Genomic DNA, 19,589 nt, shown 5'->3' on the forward strand with positions numbered 1-19,589 from the left:
TATATATAATTTAGTTTTTTTTGCCCACAGGAGGCAAACCTTTAACTCTTTGTACATTGTTTAATGTACGTGTGATCTGGCTGCACTTTTTTCTTGCTTTTGTATATTTTGTCATTCCTTCATTACACTTCCCATTCCTCGGGGACTGAAGCAATAATATGAGTAAAGCACTATAATGCAGTTTTTACCTCCAACTGCCTAATCACTTACTATCTGGTGTATTAGTATCTTATGCTGCTTAGCACTGATATTAGTTGAATAGTAAAGTGATATCTAAATGTCTTATACTATGGCTAAATATGAAAAACCAGTGAATTATTTCCTAAGACGGTTTATAAGAAATCACTAAATGTAAACTTAGGCTGAACAGGTAATTGAGAATTCTATGTCAAATTATTTGCTGAGGTCATTAAAAAACAACAACAAAAAAAACACAGCTTGTAGCTGTGTAGAAAAATCACAGTCCTGCAACTTGAGAGTGGGTGGTTCTTTGCCTCGGGATGATCTGTGCAAAACTAGCAACAACATCAGAAACAACATACCCAAACAAATATCCACGAGAGACAGTGGTGCATTCCTGAGCTCATAAACTGTGCATTTAATATGATTTGTAAGACAGAGGAGGAATGAAAATGCAGAACTCACAGTGGTAGTTAGGTTTTTAGGAAAGGCAGGAGGTTATGACATCGCAGGGGCGACGTTTTCCAGGGTGGCGAGGATGTGGGAGTTTTGGATAATGGCTCAATTCCAAAACGGTAAATCAAAATGTGTGCAGCAGAATATTTTCTTTTGAAAGTGAGTGGATAGCTGTAAATAGGCCAGTATACATTTTTTTCTATAACACCCGGTGATCACATTTGAAGGCAGCAGATGTAAAGGTTAAAATTTTAAAAAACAACAACATAGGATCCCCATACTTTAATAATTGGAGCTGAAAATGCATGTTTTGTTTCCCACTTTTAACCTTCTGCACTTTGAATGTTTTTTTTTTTTTACAGACCTACAGATTTCTCAATTTTATATGGAATTTGCCACATTTACTAATTTACTTGCGATGTGATTTTTAGATATTTATACATCGTGCCCTCAAAAACTCCATAAATTAAAAAACAAATACACTGCTGTTTTTTGTAGTGCAGTGCATTACATCAAATTCTGTTTGTGCAAAAGTTTTTATAAAGGATATATTTTTAATGAAATGATAAAAGGAAATTAATAAACAATAATCACAGTACTTTGCATATGGATAGTTATCTTTTTTTCGTATTGCCATGTTATGTGCTCTAGTTTTCTATGATTGTGCTTAGTGTTAGGTTGCAGGTCATGGATCATAGAATAAACCCAAGCAAAACAAACTCATTGCCATTCAGCTTTATTGTGTGATTCAGTGAAGATCAACAAGGTCGTCTAGTGAGTCATCTCGCTTGTTTTTGACTCTCTGCTCTTAAGTTGTGAGACAAGACTTACTTCACTCCATCCATTCATTCTTTTCTGCTTATCCTTATCAGGGTTGCAGGATCCTATCCCATCTACCATAGGGTACACAATGGACAGTCTGCTGTAGGGATAACACAGGGATAGAGACAAGCCTTCACACCTATGGGCAATTTAGTATGACTAATTAATGTAACCTCACTAATTGCATGTGTTTGGACTGTGGGAGAAAGCAAGAGTACTCAAGAAACAATGGGTGAAGGGGAGTCCGCACAGAAAGGCCCAAGCCAGATGGTGGAGTCAAACACTGGACCTTCTTGCTTTGAGGCAACGATGCTAACCGCAGCGCTACTATGTCGCGGTCAACTTACTTCCCTGACTAACTTCTCTCTGCACATGTAAATTTGCTTTGTATTTCATAATGTTAGTCCAAAGTTTGGCCAATAGGTTTGCTTGTAAATTTTAACATGGTGCAGATTTTTCACCACAACAACAGAACACTAATACTTTGGACGTACCCAAAGAGCAAGCTTCTGCAAGTTCATTCAAGGCCTCTGTAACTGTCAGTCTGCCTGCAGTCAAACAATAGATTCAGTCTCGCCTATAGTCCAAATTGAGAATCCATCCGCCAGCGGGTTTCTCATCCAGATCAGAGTGGTGCACCAGCAGGGTAGTTAACCAGTAATCAAGTCACATCCGTCATCCAATTCCAAATTCTCCACCTCACACGCCCCCCTTCCTCCCTCCCTGCTGGCTGGCTTAACTCGTCCTCTTGTGTTTTCCCTGAGTGACACTTGGAAGTTGGGAAGAGGCTTCACTGATTGCCCTTGATGTGAATCAGATGCATCTGTCTGCTTGTTGCCAGTTCTCAACTTCTTAGCTATCGGTCAGATGAGAGGAAACAAGACACAGAGCAATACTAATAGAGAGAGGCCTATCTTTCAGATAAATGCTATTTTTCACTAGTGTGGTGATTACATTTAAAACAAAAACTGGATTTATGCAAGTGTCATAAGATAAGATCTTACAATTTATTAAGGCTATGTGCCATTTATATGTAAATAAATAACATTGTTAATATTAATTATTTATTTTTGTTTTTTAGTTGTGCTTCGAGAACACATAGAGGTGTTCTGTTAACCAACAAATAAGATTTTATCTCCTCCTCCTATGGCTGAACCTCGACACTAATCATTTAAAATATATGCTGATCAAATTCTTGGTGAACAGGTTTTTTTTTTTTTACTATTTTTTTGGCCAATATTCTACTGAAAGCCTGAGTGTTTCAGTTGTCAGATCAATTCAGGATTATAGTGGTAGTGATAATATCCTGAGGTTGTTGCCTCTGGTGCACAAACAACATGTTCCTTGTACCACTCTCTGACAAGGCTGGAAACAAAGCTGGATTAGACATTGTCATATAACGTCTCTGAGGGAAAAGGTGAGGCTCTCCCACATGTACGAAATTGCTTTATCATAAGCAAGAGCAGTAGGCACTGATGTCTGGCAGCGTATGGCTTTAAAGTAAACAAAAAAGTCCAAGCTCAATCCAGCTTGATTATAACACAACAATTAGTGAGGCTGGAATCACAGTGTTGTAGAGCTTTGAAAAACAAGAATGGGTGGAATTGCATTAGATACACTCAAATTCGAGATTTAATAGTATCTGGCAACCACGAGAGGTTCCTGGGATGCTTTAAAAGCAATGATTTGCGCGATCGAATTCTGTAGATTAGAGGTTGTTCTATAGGAAGACAAAATGTGTCACATCAAGATCATATAGTAAGCTGAAGAAACACAAAGTAATGGAACTTTGGCAGATACACATTGTGTACAACACAAGAGGAATGTTCACAAAACAAACAGGGGTGTCGATATGCACTTAGTCAGAAAATGAGCTTGACTTTGACTTGGTTAATTTGGAAGCAAATGCAGCTTTACCAGGCATGGAGCTGGTCTGATTGAGAGGATATCATGTCACTGTGAAAATGATTCGGATTGTAGGTGACAATGGAAAGAGCACAGTGGATTGTCTGATGAGCTCAGCCCAAGCAGAAAATAGAGAAATGCACTGAGGATTTACAGGATTTAGTTCTCCTTTGCATTTCACTGAAGGTATATCCTACTAATTTGAAAAATAAACATTATACACTGTGCGAAACAAACAGAAAAACTTCTACATATCTAGAAACGGTATTGTTTCTAAGTGCATGTAGACATGTCGAGGGAAAGTAACTGGCATATGCATGAAAATGCCTGCCAGTAATCATTGAATTATTCATCTAATATGCTAAATATTTCTATTTCAATGCCTTAGAGCTTCCCACCGGTGAGAAATTGCATAACTTAGGTAATGAGCAAATTAGAAGAAATCACCTTTCAAGGATGAGATCTTGGAGACATATATAAAGGCTGGATAGTTTACATGACTGACCAGAGGTTGGCAGTTGAGATATGTGTTTATTTTTATGGTATCATAGCTAAAAATAAATAAATAAGAAAAAATATAATGATTTTTATATGTTTATGATGATGTTTATAGATGCACTGCAAGATTATCATGCATCAATAAAATTTTATAAACATCACCTGCAATTTGACAGGAATCTTCTAGATGAGTGATGTTTATTTGTGGCATTAATAATGCTAGTAACCAGTTACTAGCATTATTAACTGTAGTCATCTTGTAAAGTATCTATTAACTAATATGTGATTGTGAATTATGAACAACAGTTCTTAGAGTGTTATGAAGTTCTTCATCTTGATGGCCACACAGAGCAGAAAGCTGCACAATTATGTAATTTTTTCAAATGTTTAGATGATGTAAAGTACAAGAAAGAGAGAGTGAGAATATCTGCATTTATTACTCATGTGTAAAATTGGTTTACACTATTTTAATTTCATCTGTCGAAATGATATAATACTTACATGCAAATTGCTCTTTACTTAATTGTTTTGTAACAGATTCATCCAAGCTTTATTATTCAATGGTACTTGCTTTGAAAATCATTGTTTAAAAGTGATTATTTTGTGTCATGCGATTTGATTGACTCTTTGTTTTTCTTTTTTATTCAGATCACTATTGGCTTACTGCTCTGCTTTTTATCAAGTTCTGCATCATTGTTCCAAACTATTTGGAGTAATCACCTTTTAAACTTCAAACTAAACATGATGTCTGAATTTCATCTTAAAAACTCATAAACAATGCATGCTTGTGGTATTGTAAAAAGGGATGAACATTATTTAGATTGTCAAAAAAGTGAATTGTGCATTAAATATTATATCCTAATATAGCCATCCATCATCTTACCATTCGTTCATCCAGGCATCTATTGCTGTTTATGATCAAATATTAGTGGGGATTGTTAAGTAATAGCTATATGCCACTGATATCCTGATAACATAAATAATTCTAGGCCGGCATTGATTTTCATACCAGGTAAATAATAATAAACTGTAGAGAACTCTTAAAAAGGTCTATACCCACACCTAAATATTTCAGTTCATCTGTTTTGTAAAATCCTCTAAGTGCTAATTCAGTTTACATGTTCCTTTATGACTTTTTGTGTTGCATTTAGTGAAATGTCAAATGCATATAGAATCTTCATGTCCTGAAATGTTGAGATGATTGAGGTCTCTGAATTGTTTTGACCTTTCCTGACAAAGCAAAAATTGACTTCCTCATCACAAATTGTTTCACTTTATCCCCCAACTAAACAGTTAACGAAGATGGTAGTGTCAGGCATCCCTGACATGCATGCAATTAATATTCCCTGCTGTCTGCATTGTTTATACAACAGCTGGTAAACATGACTGACTTTTGTTGCAGATGTTGGATGGTGGTCATGCTCTGCTAGAGGAATATATTAATTCGCTGACAGGCCCTGGGCTCTCCCTGCTATTAAAACTATTTATTTACCCCCTTCTAATGGCATAATTAATCCAGCCTGAAATTGGTAGTACCACATAAACCGCTGTCTGCCCATAATCTGCATGACGGCAAATGAACTCCTTTTATGCTAGCTATTGGCTTCTGTGGTGGCTTCCTTGTAAAATATTAAATGTTTGGTCCTGCAGTCAGAGACATAGCATGGTGTTTTAGCATGCTGGCACGCCTGTCTGCGTTTGGTGTGTAGTTTTATTTTCTAGTCCAAGAACTGGAAGAAATGGTCACGGATGAATATGGACTTTGTTTTTTTTAATCAGATAGTTATGTATTGTAAAAACATTGACGTAGAAACTGACAGTTTTTATACATCCTTATGTTTTTATGATATCATACTGTTCAAATTTAGCCCTCTAAGTGCTGTTAGCTAATCTTAGTTTTCTATACCGAAAAAGAAAAACATGGCAACTTAGCTCTTTCTCCAAAGTGCTTTTAATTCATCCACACAGAAATTAATCAAGTATTGAACATTTATTTGCGGTGTACTCATGCACATTCAGTAATTATGAAGGCTTGCTGACAAATAAGGCCTTTGCAAATAAGCCAACTTATCATATCAAGATTGCTGTCACAACTGATGGGTAATTATGTTTTCTGTCTGGGTGCTATATCACATCCCTCTGACACATCAATTGACAGGCCAGGTTGCAGGGGACACTAAATAATACCTGGGGAGAAATATACCATGAGGCTTCCCAGCAGCAATTTGGGAGTAAACTTCAATGCAAAACAGAGTTTAAGAAACCTTTTGGCTAGATGTTTATTTTGATCATCGAATTATCTGCATAGTTGACAGGTGAACTGAAAGACTGACAGAGACCCAATTCAGCTGTGAGTGGGTGTTGAAACATCTGGTAGTAAAGAAACATCCAAAGACACTAAGCCCAGAGGGATCCTTTAATTTGTCCTTGTCTGAACCAGTGACTCCCTCCTACAGATTTTCCATAAATAACTGAATTCCTGTTGGGGAGGGAGAGACCTGCTTACACACAGAGGTTTTAATTTATTTATTTATCATATTTTGTGTATTTATTCATATATCTTCCATGAATGCTGCTAATCTCTAACCAGACAGTGGTAGAAAATATCCTCTACATCATTGTATTGAGTTTTACTGATCTCATTTTTTTTTACATGAAAAAAATTCTTTTAAATTCTTTTAAGCTGTTTATAATTCCACAGTTCATCCACTTCTGAGCAATACACAATATTAAAATAAGTTCAAATAAGGTAACGACAATGGACAGATGCTTGTCACACAACACAGTATGGCAGGCAATACTGTCCAGTATTACATTCAAATCTTAGCACTATGAATACTTGATATAGATTACTCATTAATTATATACAGTACAGATTTGAGTCATTCTTTATTTATTTATATTTTGCTTACAAGGACTACATTTCTTTACAATTTCTGTGTTTTTAAGTAGTCTCGGGCTTTAGGCTTTCAAAGTTTTTCCTTAGACATTGGCTGCTTTTTCACTAACTTTTTCAGTTTGGCCTTTGATCTTTTTGCTTTTATATCCAGAGGAATGTTTCTGTAAATCATTTAAGCATAAAAAGGCACCTAACTCAAGGGATGAAACAGTTTTGTTTCCACACATAACAGACAAGTTTGTAGAAAACCAATTATAAAGCGTGACTTGAGGCACTCGAAAAATGAAAAATATTCATAGTCCATCTCCTATTAACAGTGGACCATGAGCTCCTGTACTATATCTCTCTATGAGTGCACAACGCAACCTTGGATACCTTTATTGAGCCATTGCTTGGATGTTGACTCTAATGTTCAGTGTTGTCTCCCTTAGCCTCTGCAGTTCCATTTCATACTGCAGGGTCTGCCTCATATAACTCAGAGACCTGCTGTGACTCCAAGGGCAAAGAAATATTTGTCCTCAATAATCAGATCCTATAAGAGATGCCTCCCTCGCAATCTCAGGAGTTTGATGAGTATCATAAAGGCAGTCAAATACTGATTTCAATCTGCAGATGCCTGGGAAGAAAGATTTCATTATCTCAAACACCATGGCTTTATGACCACGTGCTTGGTGGTGCCATTTCTGACCATAAGCCTTTTTTGTCAAGCATTTGTCAGGCATTCTGGTTGTCATTATCGTCATTAACGTCACTGAATTGCAAAAAAGGGCGATCTTTGTTTCACAGAACCCAGCTAGAACACTGAACTCTTGGGAGGTCATGGTACAATCATGCAGCTGTTACCATTTGTTTTCTCTAATGAGCAGTTTATAGTAGATTGGGAAGAAAAATAATCAGGCTTCATCTCAGAAACTTGTAATATACATGTTTCTGCGTCAATGGGCCTCAAATTATGGGTCTTATTCATTTCACAGCTACCCAAGGGTCTATTCCATTGGGTAATGAATATTATGGCAGACAGGGAGGGCTCGCTCACCCCATCTTCCTCTTGTTGCTTGAACCTGTAATAAATTTCCTGCCATTGCCATATGGTACCAAGTCATGTGTGGGATTCAATATGCCATGTTATTTATTTATTTCCCAGGTGTTGCTTTTCTGTTAGTGATTTATGTGTTATTGTGTGTGATCTCCGTCTGGGATCTATGACATGGGTTGTGGAGGGTTTTTTGGAAGACGGCCCGAGTTGAAACACAGCCATGGGTACACAATATTGTAGCAGTCGAGTGATGCTAGGACGGTCAGGAATAGGGAATGGTCAGCAACATTTTGTAGTAGTGATTCATGTAAAGAGAGAAGGGCAAGTGAGAAGATTTGTGGCTACCCAGCAAGTATTTAGCAACAAATATCTATGTTAAGTTCATATGCTTGTGCTGTCCTTCAGCATTTCTGATAATGGAAGGAAGTGAGCAGAGAAAGTTCTTTTGGTCTTTTCAGTTGTGCCATGGAAAAAGTAAATCTCTTTTTTAACAGTGTTAGGGTTGTTTCTTTTCTTCTCCATATGATGGTTCAGATATTTAACTTGGTTTTATTTCTTAGTAACCCTAGCTCATGAAATGCATCAAGAAAAAAAAATGCCATCCAAACTTTTTTTTCCATCTCTCTTCCTTTTTCATTTTTTTCATGCTGTTGGAATAAAGTTGATCTTTGACCCAAAATTTGTCAGAAATTCTTAAATTGTACTGTATCACAAAAACAGTGCAGATATACAGATTGGGATCATTAATACCAATAAATCAAGCATGCTGTGCGCATTACTGCCTCATACATTATCTTTGAGCCTCAGCTCTAATATTATGGTGACACTTTATGTCAATGTGATTACAAATCACTCATTTCTCTCAGGGTCCAAGGAACCATTACTGCTGCTACTGCTGCATAACTTGACTCTAACTGGTACGCATGGAGAAGTGTTTGAGACAGCCCACGCTGTAGAAATGCTAAGTCAAGAGAAATAGATGTTAGGGCTATGAGGGGGTCCCTGGGAGATTTTGCTCCACAAAAGTGGAAAAAACATGTTAAAAGTATATATGTGTATATAATGTGTCCGTGTGTGTGTATTTTTTTACAGCACCTATCCAAAGTCCAGAGGTACGGCGGATGGGCTATTTTGTGACGGCTATTTTAAACCATCCCAATTAAATTCAAGAGGTCATCACAGTAATCAAATTTGCAGGCTTTAGGGGAAATTAGAACCTCTGGGCTATTTTATTTGCAGGGTAACTACATTCAGATATGCTTAATTTCAAACACCTCCCAGAAGAGTTGTCTCCTTGAGTCAGTAAACAAGGATGTTAGATTAAATGAAAAATAGATTTTCCGTTATTAGATTGTTTTCCAACAGTGAAAGTGCACGTGTAGTAAATTGGAAGTCTTTTAACTCAATTAAGGGAGCAAGATGGAAATTATGTTGTTATCTTTAGCTGCCAAAAGCCAAATATAACACATCATATTTTAGTCAAGTCCTGGGCTATTGCTGATTTTGTATCTGCTCACCATGGCCCCCTAATCACTTTTTTGTGCCCTGATCTTTAGTAGATCTCTCAGTGGGGATTATAGTGTGTCATTAAGAATGAAAAATAATATCTTTATTAGGGCTATAGTTCATGCAAACATGCTGTGAAATATTATTTGCCTCTCTGGAAGCTCAGTAACAAATGACAAGAACGCCTCTGCACTGCCGTTCAATAGAGTTTGGAAAAGGGAAACACAGGATTTGACAAATGTGCCCTGCAGAATTTGTTCCTTAATAATTGGTTGGACTACATGAATATTTAAATGGAAATGCAGGGTTATACCTCTGGTCAAAAGACCTATCTCTGTAAAATGAGCCTTCACTAAATTGGTTGATTGAAAGGAATAGATTTTTTCCCCCATCTTTCTGTCGTAGACTGTGCCGAGTAGATATTAGGTTTCTCTCTTTTTGCTCTACCCTTTAGCTTTAACGATGGTGCTCTTAATCTGGTTGAAACACCTCGTTCTCCTAAGGGTGCCAATAAAGAGTGGATTTTTTTAGCTAGTGGCAAACACTTAATAGTGAAATTTCATTCCTTCATTCTCTCAACAGACAAAGTTACGATGGGCTGGAAAAGAAGCTAAAGGAAGTCTTCACTGAACGAAGCAGCATTCTGCACCAGCTCTCCAAGACTTCAAAGGAACTGGACAGCATAAAAGGCAACCTTCAGGTTGAACTTTTACTGTTTCTCTTTTTTTCTTTGCAATGTTTGAAAGTTTATTCGGCTGTGAATTTTGCTCCGCGGGTTCAGTCATTTTCTAATCCCTGTTTTCAGCCGTTTGAAGGCTGGATTCATGAGTCCTTGCACACATTTTTAGTGAATTTGCAGTAAACCTGTTGTTAAATATTAAGGTAAAAATGTTTTTAAGTTCAACAAGCCCACCCATTGTTACATAAATGATTTGTTAGTTTTCTACAGCTGCTGAACAATGTAAATGTAGAGCGCAGACTGGGTAAGTCATTTTTTGGCATGAATAAAAATCCAGGGCTTAGAAGTAGACGACCAGAAATCCAACATTATCGGGAAATTTCAACATAAGGATGGATTCAGCATGGTCCCATTCTCTTCTCAGGACCTTTAGCTGTCACTGATAATCTCCTCAAATGACATTTACTAAAACTTTAAGTACAGTAATTTTTTTTATTAGCGTTGATATCACTGCAGTGACACTGTGTAGGTTAAATGTTCGATCAGATGTTCATACAGGAAAAAATCCACAGGCTACTTCAATTTATAGTAGCAAAGAACAAAAGGATTCAAATTTCTTACATGTTGTCACAACTTAAATATGAAACTTTGACCTATGCTTTGTAGTTTTGAGAACTCACTTCTACCTATCCAGTAAAGACTAAAAGCTACACAATATGGTAAAACTGCTCACTCATTTACAGGCAATAAATTGGTCTGACAACTAATTAAAATCTATCTATCTATTTATCTAGATAGAGATGTGTGCGTGCGTGTGTGTGTGTGTGTGTGTGTGTGTGTAAAGTTTAGAGGATGCTTGCTCTAATTAAATTTTGGCTTGAAAACAAGGTTGGGAAATATATATCACACCTCCTGCAGTGAGGGTGGTTTGCATGAAGTAAGAAAGTTTATTTTTGTAAATTAGCTCATAAGACAACTTTGAGTGACTATGAGGATTATTTGGTTTGTCGCAAAGACGGGTATCAGTTGGTTCTGCCAAATAACAGTTTTGAACATTTCACGTACCTTATTATCCTGGACAGTAGATGTTATAATGCTGTGAGAACACAATTACCACAGTGCTGGATGCTGTAAAGCACTTCTTACCAGTCAGTTTAGGTCAACTTCATTATGGCTTCTGGCAGTAACAAGAAAAAAGTCAGTTATAAATTCAGATATTTTAATCACTTGGTATTTTTCAGTCGCATCAGGATATGCAGTCCAACAAAACATGCCTCCCACTTGGATGCTTAGGTCTTGGGAGCCAGATGCCCATCTTTTTCTATCCAGCACTTATAAAGTTGCTGTCTGAGTGATACTTCGTCTGTGCAGCAGCGTTTTGCCGCTTTAGGCCAATTTGTTGTCTACTGGAATAGTCAGAAAATCAATAATCAAACGAATTATATGGCCAGTTTTCCATCAGTGATGTGTGTTTGCAAGAGATGTCCCATGTGTCTGGAAAAAGCTCATGTAGTCTGTCTACAACTATTCCCTGGGGCAGGCTTTGATGTCTACTCACTCCAGGCTAGCTAGTTTGGCATCAATCTTCGCCGTGGGCCCTGTGCCAGCGTGCTGGGCAGGGCAGAGGTTGTGTTGGATTCCAATTTCTGTGTAGTGGAAGAAATCTATTCTTCAAGGGGGAAAACATCATCAACATTTAAAAGAGATCAAGTCAACAAGATAAAACATTTAATGTTTCTGGAAAGAAATGATGGCCCATGTGAAGTGTTTTGAAACATAATGAGCTGCTCTCTAGGTGCATTTCGGTAACCCTAATAATTAAACCTATTGTGATTGGGACTTTAGTCTTTGCTGCAGCTCCAGGGACGTTAAGAAGCAGTTAACTGTGGGCTTTAAGTAGCTGCTTTGTTGTTTAAACTTAATGTCGTGACCACATAACTTGAGAGGATTTGCACATTTAACGCAATGTAAGCCCATTTTGTAGCTGCCACACTAACGTCTTTCAGTGATTTTTATTGTTGTTTGTGTTATAGAGTCGATTACTGAATACTAACTATTCTTTTTCTCCACAAATAAAAACATTTTTTAGAATGGTTGTTCTTACGGGACCTGAGTCATCAATGTGCTCTTGGAGTAATTTTGGTCGACTGACCATTTATAATTTAAAAAACAGCATTTTGTGACTACATGGGCTATTGCTGTCTAATATTAAAATCATTTTAATGACCTGAAACTCCAAGTCTGACAAAACTGTAAAAAATAAACACAGAAAACTAGGAAATTAGAAAGGCACTGCATATACTCACCAGCCACTTCATGTGTTACGGCCAGTCTCTCTTTTGCCTTCAGAACTGTCTTAATTCTCTGTGGCATCGATTCAACAAGGTGCTGGAAACATTCCTCGTCCATGATGCAAATTTCCTGTTCAAAGTGTCCTCTATTGGACTGAGATCTGGTGCCTGTGGAGCCCGTGTCAGTACAGTAAACTGATCATGTGAAAGAAGCCAGTTTGAGATGATTTGAGCTTTGTGACATGCTGTGTTAATCTGCTAGAAGCAGCCATCAGAAAATGGGAACACTGTAGTCAGTAAGGGATGGACATGGTCAACAACAATGCTCATGTGGTTTGTAGTGTGAAACGATGCTCAAACGCCCAAAGTGTGCAAAGAAACCCCATTAAACCACTAGCAGCAGCATGGGTGGTTGGATGGAGCCATGTTTTCATGCTGGAATGTTGCAGCAGAAATCTAGATTTCTCAGAAAAAGCAACATTTTTCCATTTTTCTTCCATTGTTCAGTTTTGGGTCCCTGTTCGCAGCTGGCAGGAGTGGTACCTGATGTGGTGTCTGCTGTAGCCCATTTGCTTTAAAGCAATCCACCCGAGAGAGATCGGTATTAGACATAGAATTCAAACAATTAAAAACAGTGTTACTGTTTTTAATTGTGTATGGTTTCACATACCTGTGAAACCATACTGTAAATACATGGCTTCCATGACAGGTAAATAAGGCTTTGTAATATTTATTTTATGATGTTTTCAGTTGTTGTGAGAGATCGCTTGTTGTGAGAGATCGCTTCTTCATACATTGCCTATAATAAGGTTATTTCATTTATCTATCAAACTATCAGCTTAAAGAAGTGGCCATTCTCCTCTGACTTCTGGCATCAACAAAACATTTTCATCCAGATAACTGCCGCTAACTGGATATTTGCTCTTTTTTGGACGATTTGCTGTAAACCCTAGAGTTGGTTCTGTGGAAGATTCCAGTAGATCAGCAGTTTTGGATACTCAGACCAACCCATGTGGATTTAATAGCAATGCCACATTCACTGACACTCAGTTTGAATTTAAGCAGGTCATCCTGAACATGTCTGCATGCCTTTAAAGTACCTTTAACACGCACGCAGTTCATCAGGTGTATCTAAGTAGCTGATGAGTGTTTGTTATTATATAATTACAATAAAGCAAAACACATGTTGCCATTTGATTTTGAATACAACAAAACATGAAGTCAAAATAAATAGAAAACAAACCAAATTTGAAGAATTTAAATCTGTCCATTCAGCTCGTGACTCTTTGACAAATCATACAAATGACTGAAATGCCACTCAGATATACTAAATGTGCAGCTTTATTACACCATTAGTTTATTTACTTGAGTGCAAATACATTGCCTCTTGTAAGCAGATGCTGTTCCCTCTTTTTTTTTCTTTATTTCTCTTCATAGATTAACATGAAATGGGAGTCGGGCGCTGGGGAGGAGCTTGTTTCAGGCATTATGGAAATGTAGCGTTAATTGCCATAGATATCACCTTCAAGCACAAGCAAAGATAAACTATCTCTCCCTTGGAGTCCACATTTTCTTACAAGTCTGTACATTTCTGTTCTGTTCAAAACAAATAAAAATATCTTGGAGGGCTTGTAGGGCAATCAGAGACCTGACTAATTCATAATTACCCATCAGGCAGGTGCTGAGGCACCAGTAGAACCCAATCTGTGCTTCTGCATGTACCCTCATTAGGACATTCATCAGCAGACTGTTGAAAGCCATATAATTTGGGAGGAGGGATAGGGGTGTCTGAACATTTTACATCTGCTGCATCGTTTTCTAACAGACACCTCAGAAAACCTGATAAGATTCTGTAATGTGTAATGTCACAGCAAACAGTAAACGCATACAGTAAATGCTTACACGTGCTTTTTTATACTGTACATTTGTTTCCATTTTCTGTTGATGGTGATATGAAGTAATTTTCCTTCAGAAGTTTTTTATGTACAACAACAAATTGTGCCGTTCCTGGAAAAACACAGTGTCTCTCTTCTCTTTCAGTCGCTGAAAAATGATGACACAGTAGCCAAGAAAGATGTGCAGAGGATTTTGGAGCTGAGCCACAAACAGAGGTAAAGTGGGGCATCATGCATGACTTAGACATGAGCTACCAACAGTGCTGTGCAGTTCACTAAACTGCCATCAAAAATTAGATTAGAAATTAATAACCATCAGTAAAAAATGCATAATGATAAATAAAATCATGCGCTGTCTCCTGTTATGCTGTGGTTGAGAACCTCTCGTGAATGTCTTGTATTGAGCTGGTATTCAGATTAACAAGATAATAACAGGTTCTTGTTTATTATTTATTTTTATTTGTTTTCAAGTGTATTTGAAAATATAGGAGAAGCTTTTGATGAAGATATAAGATGAAAAGGGTGGTAAGGATCCATTGGTTATTCATAGCTCACAGATACATTCCTAATGTTCTTGTTGCAAAAGCATATCCACGATTACACCACGTTTCAGTCTTAATCATCTAGTGACATCCTCAGATTCTGTTACATGTAGTTGTGCAAACCAAACTTTACAGTTCTGAGAAAACTGACAACCAATTTGCTTTTCAATCCTGGACTTGGAGTGAACTTCAACAACTGAGATTTGTTTTGTTCATGAATTTCAACCACAAAGAGTTTAAATAGCTTTCATTTGGATTTGTTTGTGTGACTAGTTGCTCTTCCTTAGCAACAGCACCCACAAAAGCTTATGAGTATAGTAATCATCTGAGCCACCCGCCATGCCAACATGACATGCCAGCACATTTTCTCTGCTGAAATAAGAGTAATAACATTAAGAATAAGAAATACTTTATTTATCCCAAAGCTTGTGAAATTGCTGTGTTTCAGCTGCCAGCACATGAAAAACAACATAGCTCAATAAACACAACACCACAGAACAAAATAGCTTGGAAAAGAAAAAATATATATATTAGACAAGGAGCTCGATTAAATAGATAACACACCAGGGTAAAAATAAATAAATAAATCTAAATATCATACAGTCAGGGTCTTAAATCTAAAATGAATATATACGAATATATGGTATTAATTGGTAAAGAGTTTCTGTATCTGTCCTTGTGGCTTCTGAGCTCAGGTGTGTCCAGTTTGATGCGCAGTGGATGGTATAGAACCATTAATTCACACCCAGTTATTTGGATGACTTCTACATGAGCTGATGATAGAAACCAACAGCAACAGCAGCAATGACGATAAGCCCTGGGAAATTCAAATGCATTCCAACAGCTAGTTGTACAATATTCAGTCCACCGAACTGTCTGAAATCAAAAAACACTTCAATCACACAGTGGTCCAAGAGGCGAGAGGAATGCAAACTGGTGGTTGTTGCATAGACCTGTAGAGTCTTTTGGTGATGCGATTCTTTCACGTTAAGTTTTGCAGTGTCTTTACACACTGCATAATATTTACTGGTGAATATAATTGATAAGAAAAACAGAATTGTCTCATTTGAACAAAACACTGCTTGTATTGTCATATGAAGATTTAAAAAATGGTGTCTGCATAATCACATCATGTCCATCAGGTATCTAATGGATATAAATAATGATAAGTAATGACTTGCTCATTGTTATTGAGGATGGTACTTTTCAGGTGTTGGCCAGTGTGTCTCCAGTACACACAGGAGCAGGTAGATAATTCATAATTCCATCGCAAACCTGTCTTGTGTATTTAAAATTGATATGCCTGTTTTCATTTTGCGAAAAAGCAAGCATCTGTGATTTAGACCTTTTTTTTTAGTGAGCTGAAAAAGTGTTTAGCTTAAGTGCTTTACCAGTTAGGACTGTCTGATTAATGTTGTGTGTAATGAGACTGCTAATGATTTGGAGTCATTCATGGCCTTCATCCTCCCTGAAATGTCAGCCTGACTGAAGTCCAGCTGTGTGTGTGTGTAGTATCTGGATAGCCAATCAATAGCCTATCAGAAGTCCATGGCAGCTCTCACATGTCATCAAGCTAAAAAACTATAAAGCAGTAGCTTGGCTCAGTGTTGCCTACCTAGCATTTGTGAGCCACAACTTTTTCAATGTGTTATTAATCCACCTTTAGAGTTCCAGTGTCTGCCAAGTGTGATTACCAGCTGGCTCCATTATCGTGAGTGCAGACAGGTGATTCATTGCAGGTCATTTACTTTTGTCAAGTCTTAACAGAAATTTGATTGGCTCCTGAAAATAATTTTGATCCAAAGAGCAATGCAAAAAAAAAGGTTATTGGAAAAAATGTAACAGTTTTTAAATAGCAATTAAAATAGCTTAACTTACTTTCATCCCTTTTTGTATTTACTTATTACAGACTCTTCAAGCCTGTGTCACATTGACTGTCCCTCTTTTGGCAGTTTAGACAGTTTTGATATATTATGTACAAACTCTTCCAAGTATTGGAAGCAGGAGATGTGAATATAAATGGAAAACCAAAGCAGGGGTGGTTGGTTGGTCACTGTGAAGAAAAATGTTTTTTAGGTTGAACTTATGCCAAGAGACAAGACCACTGGCATATAAAGTATAACAGTATATGACTGCTGAGCAGTGACATCCTTTCCACTCTGAGTGTTGCTGTACTGCCTTGAAAGATAATGTCCCCTAACTACACTACTGGGTGACTGTGACATACGTCATATACTTCAGCCATGCTTGGAAACAGTAAATAGGCTGTTACTTATAATTTTAACTGGGCTACCTTGTGATGTGATACAAGCGTTTTTGGTACCACTGACCCACATCCCCTGCCTCCTTGATTTATAATTCCCTGTTATCTGTGCTCAGGAGCACCAAACTATACTGAATTACAAATTACAGTCGAATGCATAAAAATTTTATTTTATGTTAAACACATAATTCATTCTGCATTAGTCATCACACCACATGAACCATATCAAAATTCAGGGAATTTTAATACACTGCAAGAAGCAATATAGCAGTGCAGTGCATTGCAGCAAACTTGGTCTTCTTGTATCTCGTCTTTCTCCTTGAACCTAACAGCCATCTCTTGCTGTTGGCTTCATGGGAGTGTTTGCTAAACTCTACATTTATAGATCATATACACAGAAAATTAAATTGACTGTAGTCAGGCCTTTTAAATTCAAACAAAATCATTAAATGATAATACATGTGAAATTGTTTAGGATCGAAGAAAGATGTGTGGCTGCTATGAACCAAAGTGTGAACCGGTTAACAAATGCCAACATCGTTTCCACCCTAGTTGCAGTTACATGGCCCATTATTGCATCATCCATTCACAAATTAAGCTAATTATGTTTTTATCTTTTAAAAATATGTTTGTAAACAAAATATTTCCTTTTGATTCAAATTAATGAATTTGTTCATATCCTGCTCATAGATTCATAATAAAAATCATCCAACTGATCACAGATGACAGCAGATGTAAGCTGGTGACAAAGACATTAGTAAAATTTACTTCTGTCCAAAAAAATTGCTTTTAAGAGTGATATATCTAAGAAGGCCATTCTGTGGTAGAGCAGTCAAGACATCTGAAAATGTGAAGAGGAAGTACTAACAGAGTGTTTCTCACTTCCCTTTCACTTGACAGAGAGGAGATGAAGTCCCTCCAGGCAGCCTTGCAGAAGCAGCTGGATGAGGCAAATGAGAAAGCGGAGAAGCAGCAGGCCACGGTAAGACAGAGCTGACCTGACCATCAACATCCGGTCTTGTCTAACCAGCATTGTCACCTGTCACACGGGGCCTTCACTGATCCACACTCATTACCCAGCAGCAAGCTCCCGCCTCTATCCTTCACCATATAATTGAAACTTTCAGAGTGAACAAAAGCTTTGTGTCAGCTATTATTTTGTTTGAACAGAAGTCCAGAGTTCAAAGGTGGCAAGTTTACTATTTTATCATTTAAAAAAATAAGTAAGCAAAGGTCTAAAATTATTATCGTCAGCTGATTATCTAAATTGGAAGTGATTAGTTTTCTGTTAATTACTAAATAAACAAATCATTTTCAGCATCATGTTAGATAACAACATATGCAGATGATACTCTGCTTTAATTGCCAATGTTACAGAAGATGCAAAATATGCCTATTTTAGTTCAAAACACAACAAAAGCATGTTTAATTTTGTGATTATTTAAAATATACACGCAAACCATGGAAGCATGCAACATGTGTTACAAGATACGTGAAAATTAATTACATTTTAATAATAAAGAGGTTTTTGGTGTCAGTGGAAAACATCATTTCTGTTAACTCCAGTTTTAATAAAATCACAATATTTTAATTACTGAACCAATTAAAAGAAATGCACCTCTAAGGAGTTCAAATAATGTTTCTTTGCTACCAAACAATATGAGAAGCAATGAGTATTTACACCTTTAAATTATTACACAGTGGAGAATTCTATATTTCGTTTCAGCAGCTTTACTGCATTTGGTATCAGGTAAGGTTGAAAGCAGCCTTAATTTAAGACAAACTTTAATTTCTTCATCATGATGAGTATAAGTACTCATTTTAATGTGCTTGCTCTGAGAGGCTCTTTGTAGAATTCAGATTAAAAAATGTATTTTGGCATCGGCGGTGATGCTGCATTAATACACTGTACTGGCCCACATTTCTACTCTCATACTGTTCTGAGAAACCCTCTCTTGTTCCTCCACTTACTCCTTATCAACAAATCAGCATAAATCCTGTCTAGCTGCACTGACAGCTACAGTACTGGAATGCTTCTAGGACTTTCAATATATGCTAATGAAAATCTGGCCTGTAACAGTGCAGGCTTCTTATGCACAGTCACAGCGTTTAATGGGCACCGTGACATTACAATCGACAATCAAATCATGGACTCTCAGCGAGATAAACAAAAGTACAGTAACATTTCCAATGACGTGTGTGCCATTTTCCTTTGCCTGGTGACAAATCCCAGTTTCTAGTTTTTGTGGTTTGACATTTACATTCTGAAAAATGATATGTATCCCACTTTCTAAGATTCAAGATTCAAAATAGCACCTCAGCAGGATGTAAAAGCTACACATGTTCAACAAAACAATGAAATAATCTATTTCATTTCTAGTAGAAAACATGGCTTCTAAAAGTTCCTAGTGAAAAATAAAAGCATAAGGAGAAGCATATACCTTGCAAAATCACAAAAAAACACACATTACAAAGTTGCTAAATATTTGTTGACAGATATGGGTAATTACATTCAAGCCAATCTCAACATCAGACAGTATTTTGCCATAAGCAGAGAGATATCAGATATATCTTATGAAATATTTTAGCTACAAATATTACAATGACTAATTATTAT

General features: G+C 37.0%; 1 protein-coding gene across 1 annotated transcript in view; it reads left to right on the forward strand.

Annotated features, from left to right (window-relative positions):
• The window catches only part of luzp2 (leucine zipper protein 2), a 144,443-nt gene that overhangs the window by 65,740 nt on the left and 59,114 nt on the right, over positions 1–19,589 (forward strand). The window contains exons 2-4 of the mRNA XM_005749629.2: positions 9,885–10,002; positions 14,313–14,383; positions 17,873–17,954. Coding sequence (XP_005749686.2) covers positions 9,885–10,002; positions 14,313–14,383; positions 17,873–17,954 — 271 coding nt within the window. The remainder of the gene's footprint in view (positions 1–9,884; positions 10,003–14,312; positions 14,384–17,872; positions 17,955–19,589) is intronic.

This window comes from Pundamilia nyererei, unplaced genomic scaffold (genome assembly GCF_000239375.1).
Source record: "Pundamilia nyererei isolate P.nyererei 1_Seehausen unplaced genomic scaffold, PunNye1.0 scaffold00251, whole genome shotgun sequence".
Classification (NCBI taxonomy): Eukaryota; Metazoa; Chordata; class Actinopteri; order Cichliformes; family Cichlidae; genus Pundamilia; species Pundamilia nyererei.